General features: G+C 44.5%; 1 protein-coding gene across 1 annotated transcript in view; it reads right to left on the reverse strand.

The window, feature by feature from the left end:
* Positions 1-4,508: 4,508 nt before the first annotated feature.
* The window catches only part of T265_13005 (hypothetical protein), a gene marked incomplete at both ends in the record, with an annotated part of 27,098 nt that continues 22,227 nt past the window's right edge, over positions 4,509-9,379 (reverse strand). Inside the window, 3 exons of the mRNA XM_009166679.1 lie at positions 4,509-4,592; positions 6,590-6,865; positions 8,061-8,316. Of these exons, the coding sequence (XP_009164943.1) occupies positions 4,509-4,592; positions 6,590-6,865; positions 8,061-8,316 (616 nt within the window). The remainder of the gene's footprint in view (positions 4,593-6,589; positions 6,866-8,060; positions 8,317-9,379) is intronic.

Below are 9,379 nucleotides of genomic sequence, written 5' to 3' on the forward strand. Positions count from 1 at the left end.
CTTTCGTTTCAAACTCAGAGACGTTAGATGCAGTTACATTTTTGCTCAGTGTTACACTGTTAAACAGTCATTTTTTGACGGAGAGAAGCAATCTCTTGGAAAGGGGGATGATCGACTGAATCTCGAATTATGCGTTTTTTTCTCAGACAGCACACACTGCCAACTAAAACGCGGTTTTGGCGAGACATGCTCGGTGAAAGCAAGGGAGAAGTTGAGTGTCACTAGCGTACTGAACATAAGCGTCCAAAATAACAGTCTCAGCCATTTGATGGGGCGTTCTCGGACTCAGGAAATAGGAGACATTCCGTACGATCTCATACCCTCCAGACTCGTAATGTTCAGCATCGAACTTGGTACAAACATATGGGAACAAGAAATTCACATAATTTGACGGAGAATAAATAGTACTAATAGGTATAATTTCACACACTGTTTTCAACGCTCTCAAATGTGAGGTTCTGTATAAACGCATGCAAACATAACTATGCTAAAAGTCTGTCAACCGTCAGATCCTCAGGCTGAAAGTTTTCCATCGGGTTACTGATGATATTGAACTCTCCAAGGCTGTCTGTCCAAAGTCAGTAGCATCCATGGGTTACCACACGTCTGATTAATCACTGCCTCAAAACCATTTCACCGTATATGCTCGTGTACATGTTGAAGTCGTGTGGGGGGGAATTTCCAAGGATATTTGTAACACACTACTCATCAGGTTGCTGAAACTTCGTCGACAGCTCACGGCCGGTTTCATCCTTCTTGGGATTCATCAGGTAGGCACAGTCCCCGTGTTTCCGTCAACCTAACCTTGTTCGAAACCAAATTGCACGAAATTAGCGAAATACCCTCAGTTGCCAACTGATTTGGTTTCTCGAGAGACTCACCTGAGACCCAACCCAGTCTTCTGTTTGTGATGTTTTCAGGTTTGAACTAAATTCACCAGGCCACACTACCCGAGTCGTCACCTCTGAGCTGGCAAGAATGTTTGTTTGACCGGATGACCCATTCGCATGCCAGAATTATCCATTTTTTTACTTCTAAATATTTCAACAGCTGGTTTCCATTTTCACAGCTTGGACAGTCCCACTGAATGGCGCCACCGAGGGTAACGCAAGCAAAAGCAGTCATCCAGATGGTTACCAAATTTCCGAAACTAATAGTGTTCGATCTGGGTAAGCTGCGATAACATCCTGATTATAGCCATGCATTTGATCCGTAGACTATACACTATGGCCTTACTGGTGTGATACACACTTAAAACCACCTTTGCGCAGAGAGTTTGAGGACCCTGTTGTTAGCTAATAGTTCTTTCGTTTCAGAGGTGACTTCACCTATGGACGAAGTGGAATAAGACACGAAGTGTATCCGGATTCGATTTTGAGGTACAAGTCGTTTCAAAATTTGTTTCGTTAAATTGCCAAATCTATCCATGAAAACCATTCAACCAGTTCACAACCCAATGCATATCCTCTGGGATTTTGGGGGCAAACATGAATCAATACGGTCTTGAAGGAAACGTTGAAAAAGGAATCTTTAAGCGACCCCTTTTTCTGAAAACCATCAGGCAATCATCCTTTCCTGAATCTAATTATAAGGTGGATGACGATTCCTGAATAACCCATTATAAGTTTTGCCCCTGTTCGGTCTCATCAAACAGTCTAGCCCCTGAACTCTCGTTAATGCCATTTTGTTGCTGAACATCAAATTTTACGCATACTCACTTAGCTGTAACTAACAAGTCCCCACACTAAGGGAGTGACAATGGGTGATTGCTTTGTATCCATCACTCCTTTTGATTTTCTAGTGAAAACAACTAATGATACTGGGCTATCAGTATGCGCAAACCATCCCGGTTTCTGGGCTTATCGAACTTCATTCATCATCAGTAGCGACAGCATAAAATGAGGGTTCAATACTAATCCTTCGCAGATGTACAACCATGATTTACTGGAAGGCCTTAATGTGAAGAAAAGAATAAAAGTGAATGGGGAAATTATTGCTGGTCTATCACGGTACATTGATTCCATAGCGTCATGGCTACAGACCCTTACTTGGCTGCTTTCATGCGCATCTCCCATCATTGTTCATTCAAACTTATTTGTTTCAATTATATGGTCATGCGTTGTGCACGTCAAAACTTTTGCCGAGTGCATATTAGCTGCGTTTTCCATGGGACATCTGAGTCCACTCATAAAGTGTACTTGGATCCAACTGGTGGTATACAACGAAACTGCAATTATTAGGATCGCTTGACTCATGCTCTGCAGAGCGATTGCCGCTTCAATCGAATGATTCCTTGCTTCCAGTCCCATATGGACGGGTGACTGTCCACCGTGGAGACCTTGCTTCGCGTGAATCCTGCTAAGAGCTATCGATCGGTTTTGTCGATTATCAGTGACCATCCGCACTCACACCTAATTTAACATACCACCTGTCCCAGTTCTTCACTGCTATCCGTTTCACATCCCTAGAACGAGTCGATGCGCAGTGCATTTAGTGACTCAGTTGGACGAGGGCATTGTCATACCCGAGTAACAAGAGAATCAGGCTCCCGGTTTGCATCCATCTGTCATACTTCCACATCCACAGCGGGAGAGCTCTCCATGGAATAGTGTGCACGTTAAACGCAGGCAAATACTCGTTTATTTGCAAAAGAGGAATGTGCAGAGTAGTGCCAGGAAAATGAGGTAACCGTTTAGACTGTAGAAATTGGGAACTGATGCGTGCCTTCGGCGGTTTCCACACTATCAGCACATGCTTTCGACGTTATTTATAGTTTTTTTTTACGCTCTTCATGCTTTTCCAAGACATAATGATGGTGCGGAAGCTATACACCTATACTGAGCGATCTACCTGAGTAATGGGTGATATTAAGCATGGTTTCTCTTGATGCAGATCTCAGAGCATCAAGGCACTGTGCGACGCCTCCTTGGCGCACGATCTGGTTGTTAAAACCATTGGCAGGCAATTCAGCTGACAATCCTGACTGCGTTGAAGATAATGGGAGAGAGAAAATTGCACATCTCGCCTGAACTGCTCGATACCTCAAAGCACATTGCCCTGGTGCTCCAAAACGAACTCAACAAACGGTAGTTACAAGTTCTGCGCAGTTACCCACCGGGAAGTAGCTTGATTTTGACTTCCGATTTGACGAGTGTTTTCCGACAACTTACATGTGGTGGACTGTACCATAGCTATATGCCACAAAATTAATCGATGGCCAACAAATCTCTAAGGATTCCCGTTAGCTCAAGTATGGGATAGAGACCCCTACTTTCAGGCTAACTGAAAGAATTTCTGTGTTCGAAACATCGATATCAATGTTAACCTACCTCTTTAATTTCTGTCGAAATGTCCTTTTATTTTACATCCACCAATGCTATCCAGGCCTAAAACAGCTGGTGACGAGAAACACACCTTCCCTGCCCTGCCGTATTCATTTCGCCTAAAGACGAATTCGAAAACAAAGTTAGAAAAGCGGTTCCATTTCAGTGGTGATAACTCAGAACGCGTGGTAAGAAGTGCCGTCCTTCAATAGAGCGGTTAAGGCGTACAGAAATGGTCTTGCTGAAACGTGAAGATAACGAAGGCCGGAAAACTGAATGAAACGAATGAAATACTGGGACTCCGCATTCAGACAGAAACGGTATCTGTGAGACCGACCAAATCCACCTTCCTGTACAGCATTTCTTGCACAGAAATTGAGCAAACAACGAGCAATTTCTTCTGAAACGATAACTGCTGGATCGGTTGCACAGTTTTTTAAAAAAATGAGAATTTGAATGCCGTTTTTAAACAAATTTCCATGTGAGAAATTTATCCAGAGACCTGCCCCTTGTTTGACCGTTGGTGAGCTTTTTCTTTATCGTGGAGCGAGTTTCGCAAGACTTCAGAATGATCTGCTAGGCGAGGACCTTCTTTGCTGAATGGCACTGCTTTTTTAGCGGAATGCACTCATCTGCACTATTTTTTCCTGAAAATTCACAACTCCAACCCAAACTTTCTTCTGTTTTCATTATTCTGACTTTCAATCGGTCTGTAACTTTCCAACAGTTCTTCCAATGTCACTCCTGTGATTGCACATGTCATACCTCAGAGTATTATCATATGAATTTGCTAACTTCCCAACTGAGAGAATGTGAAACACCCAAACTGTCCGAAAAACTGGGTACGCGTGTGCCAATTTCCAAGTTTGCTTTCCTGCAAAAGTCTGTTTTTCTCTTTGTTTTCTCTCTCTTACATCCAGCCTTCCATGAAAAAACGTAATTGTGCGCGCAAAAATGCATTCCACGCGGCAATCATTAACGTCCATGAAAAGACGGCCCATTAAGATGAAAAATCCTATGAAAGTGGCTGGCTGGACTCAGTCACGCTATTCATCAGGAGTCAATTGGTCTGACCAAATTACCAGCGAAACGCTGGATGAAAAGATTATGAAAAAAAAAGTCCACTTTACCATTTATTTGAAAAAAAACCCATGCCACAGAAACCGTCCGTACAAAAACATCGGTTTAGCGAAGCTTGATGAAATCGGAGGCTTCTGGTGGGGCAGAGTCGTGAATACGACGTTCCAGGTTGTCCAAGGTGACATTCATCTGATGAAGAAAAAAGTACAAAAAGTGTAGGTTGCAGAATGCAAGCCGATCTGAATATAAATGCTAGCGGTTCCCGGGGGGAGGTTCACAATGAGTGGTTAACGGACCAGATTGCTCAGTCGAATACCATATTGTTTTGAACAAAACAGGCAGCTGGTCAACATTGGGACTAACGTTATAGTTTAGTTTCCGACAACATGGCGTAGGTAAAACGTTCTATGCTGCATAGAGCAAGTTCTCCCGCCTTCTCTGTCAGTAAGTTCAAGGACAGACCCTATATATATACATATATATATATATATGTATATATATGAAAAACAATATGAAAAAGAACTAAGAAGCGTCCAAGCATGCCTTTGAACTCAGCTACTCAAGATACAGATCAAGGACGACCAGTGATGATGATAGACAAAAGCCTTGATCGAACCCGATCCAGAAATAATGCGAAGGCAATGCACTTACTTTTCTGCTCTCATGGTCTTCGACTACAGTAACGCTCACAACCAAGGACATCGATAACCCTTTATTTCTTCGAAGATGGCAAGATGACTCGTGGTTAGAGCGCGAATTTAGTGACCGGAAGGTCCGTGGTTCAAACCCTAAATCTGCCCCTTTACTATCGCTCTCTAGGCTTAACCCTTTATTTCTTCGAAGATGGCAAGATGACTCGTGGTTAGAGCGCGAATTTAGTGACCGGAAGGTCCGTGGTTCAAACCCGAAATCTGCCCCTTGACTATCCCTGTCTAGGCTTGGGCAATCTGGCAGTATCCCAGTTCTTGTGCTTCTATCTGGTGGCATGGCAGTTAGGCACCGAAAGAGTATTGCAGCTAAACGATTTAAGAGCCACAAGAAAACAGAATTCGAACGTGGATTCAGCCGAACAACCCAGAACTCGTTTTTCGTCCAGCTGTAGAACCCTTTCGGGGCCTAGCTACTATGCCAACGGAATGAGGCATGGGGATCTGCCAGGTTGTCTAAGCCTAAACAGGAGCGGTCGAGATGGTGACGTCAGGTTCGAAACACAGGCCTTTCGGTCCATAAGCTGGCGCATTAACCACTGGGTCACCTCGAGCCCAACTATTGGGCTACCTCGGACCCTGCTTCTAAAATTAGATAGATACTAGGTGGCCTGCGCTCGTCAGTTCGTCGGAAAAGACCGGATTAAAGTCCAAGTGAATCGCTGAATATTTTCCAATAATGCTCCAGCACATGCTACTTCACACTCTCTTTATTATGGCAGTTACACGGGATTGTCCGATCATCAGCAAAAAAAACCTTGCACAATTTCCCCTCCCCGATATGCGACGGTGTGCCGAACACAGTGTAGAAACTGAAAGTGCTGAGGTTAGTCCGACTGCGACGGTGTGCCGAACACAGCATAGAAACTGAAAGTGCTGAGGTTAGTCCGACACAGCTTTTTCTTTCGGCAGACACTGACATTCCGTATTCCCACCGCGTATTCCGCAACATGTGATTGTCCTGGTGACGAAATGGATGCAACTATCCCTTGAGAGAACTTCTCACCTACCTCCTACCTCGAATTCGGGTGCAAGGTAAAATCCATACTAACAGACAAACCGCACGATTCCCCGTAAACCTACCACGAGGCATTTCATTATGCGTTTCGCCCCGCTTGAAACATATCATAAGGGTGTAACAGGATAGGTTATGTATCTTTTTGGTTAATAGATTTGACTGTTAACCTCGGTGCCATACGGCCACCTACCGCATTTGTGAGCATAATGGGAAATAATTGGTGTGATTTCTGGATTCTTAAAAGATGTTAAAGTTTGAAGAGAAATTTGACATCTTCGGAACAGTGAGGTGTCGTTCACAATGCACGGTTCAATAAAATCTCGCTTCAGCTGTCTGATCTACTTGGCACCGGAACGCTATTTGACATTTCCTTACATTCCTCGGGGAGACTGTACCACATGCCTGACTGTCTGAGGATATGCACATCACCTGTGTGGAGTGACAGTTCAATCTAGACTAACCTGTTGTAACAGTTCAATTTGTCGGACAAAATATTCGGAGAAACGCCTGTCCACTGTGGTGTCCGCAACGTGAATCATGTTCTCGTCAACAAAGAAGTCCAAATCTGCGTAGAGTTGTTGTGGCCCGCTCAGATCGGATGTGCCTGCACTGGAAAACGCGGCACCAGTGCTAGCACTGTTGGCTGCATCCGCACCCAAACAGCCATCGAGAAGGCCGGTGATTTGTTTCAAACGATACTTGTAGGCCATAAGGGACATGTGGACACCAAGTTCAGACTACATTGTGATAGGTTTAAAGAGAAAGAGAAGTGGGAAAAAGTTGACAAATGAGAATAAAACAATGTTCAAAATCCAACCAAAGCATCGGGCGAGTATAAAATAACCTTCGGATAAATCATGCAGTACGGAAAGCGCACACAGCACACAAGAATATGTTGTTGCGGAGTGTACTGGTTCTTTCACTGTGTCTGGCAATCTGGTATCTTGTTTCGATGAGAAAACGCTGTCTCTCATGAGTTGATGTTGTGCGTGCTGGCCTGAGCGAGCAACCCTATTGGATTGCTTGTCGACATATGTTCTAACTGCTCCGCGTCCGCACGACCTTTGAATTTGATCTCACAAGGTTCCACGCGATGACCTTCTCTGGATCAGATTCAACGAGCCTCCTGCGCACTTGTCTGTTGATTGGATAGCTTTGAGCAAAATCGCTTAGCTCAGTGAGTAAACCAACGGCAGTAGATATGAATACACCGTTTATCTAATTAAGAGCGACTTCCTTGGGACGGAAAATTTTCATCGGATTACACGAAGTCAACCTTTTCAGAGAATCCCGATCCTGAAGATTAATGTGTACTAGCTTTCAAAACCTGGCTTCCGTTCGGCGGTTATCCGCTCCCTAACAACGCATTGATGATGTCAGCTCCATTGGTGATGAAACATTTGCAATCAATTTGTCCAGCTCCGCGAACAGGCCATCTACTCTACCTGAGCCAACGACATTCGCCTCAATAGTAGAGTAGAAGAACTTGCTTCAGAACTAACTTATAGGTCCTTGCACTCTTCGTCACTTCACTGTGATTTGCTTCCATGTGCATCAAAGCTGGCAACACGAGCTTGAATAAATTCAAATGCAACGGAAAGCAGATTTCACACCAACTCTCGGTGGATTTCTTTTACAGATAACCCTCACACTGTGCGGAGACGATGGAATGTTCAATAACCAATAAGGACGAGCCTTAAATGGCCTCCTTCCGAAGAGCTGACCTTGAGATAGTTCGGTGGTTAAGGCGCCAAATTACGAACCGGAAGGTCCGTGGTTCGAACCCAACCTTAGCATCTCGACTGTTCCTGTCTAAGCCTACGCAGTATCCCAGGCCTCGTGCCTCCTCCCGTTAGGCACTGAAAAGGTGCTACAGCTGAACGATTGTCGTTGCTGTATAGTCTCACTAACAAAAGCGCTCGCTCAACTTACCGTGTTCAGGTAGCCAGCCAGCTTAGACGTAGGCATGTTTGTATAGAGCTTGAGGAACGAACGCAGTCGTAATAGCCCAATTTGACGGTTGATTTCATCTTTGAACAACTCAATCTGTTGACGCTGTGGTTCAAGTGGGGCAGCGGGTTCCAGTGCAGTTGTCGCCGAACTTGACAAACGCGCGTAACTTGGCAACTCCGGGGAAATAAACTTTGGGCAACCCAGGTCAAAGGAAGTGATGAACTCTGCCTCATCCCTGAAAAATGGAGAAACAAAACATTTGGTGATTAATCTATGTAAAAAGCGGGGAGTAAGAGCGAATGAGAGAAGACGGTCAGAGAAAATAACCGAGTTACTTAACGAATATACACTCCTTTGTAAACTAATTTGGTTTTTCGAGAGACTCACCTGGAACCCAGCTGAATCTCTCGTTTGTGATGTTTCCAGGCAACTGAATGTGCTGCACCAGGCCGCCTCATGTTTCAGTCGCTACGATATTCGAGATATCGCGATACATGTATATTTGTACTGCAAACAAATTAGTTTGCAAATGAGTGTATATTCGCTAATTTCGTGCAATTTGGTTTCAAGCAGAACATACAGTTGACGGAAACTCGGGGACTGCGTCTGCCTGATGAGCCCCAAGAAGGGTGAAACCGGTCGTGGGCTGTCGACGGATCTTCAACAACCTTATGAGTAGTGCATTACGAACCGAGTTACTTCTTTGCTTTGTACTTCATAAACAGGCTTAAGAAACGTGCTTTTTGCGTACATAGGCAATTAGATGGCTCAGCGGTTACAGCGCGAATTTACTGACCGGAAAGCCCATGTTTCGAACCCGACCTGTGCCTCTCAGCTTACCCTGTCTAGGCTTAGGCGATCTGGCAGTATTCCAGCCCTCGTGCTGCTTTATGGCATTTCAACTGAAGAGACTGATTAGGTCGGGCAGCCATCAGCAAAGCCTGTCTGACTTCAACCCAGTTATAATGGCATTCTACAGTGACTCAATCGTTTTTTATCAAGCTACTTATCTATTAACCGCCCAGCCTATCGCCTGTGCCTTGCGTAAAAGACTTCGTTAGTTTGGAAGCAGCCGGAACAACTACGTAGCTTGCAGACTGTTTTCAGCTGACTGAGTGAGTTGGGCAGACCTAGTTAGGAAAAATAACTCCAAATACTTATTTTTCGGCAACTAACCTTATGGTAGGATGACGTGGCTAGTCACTACTCTGTCCGATACCGATAACATCCAAACTACTTCCCGTGAAGTAACACCTATCGTCTTACTTTGCTGGTATCACGAAGCGAAGTGCGTCATT

Source organism: Opisthorchis viverrini (assembly GCF_000715545.1).
Source record: "Opisthorchis viverrini unplaced genomic scaffold opera_v5_29, whole genome shotgun sequence".
Classification (NCBI taxonomy): Eukaryota; Metazoa; Platyhelminthes; class Trematoda; order Opisthorchiida; family Opisthorchiidae; genus Opisthorchis; species Opisthorchis viverrini.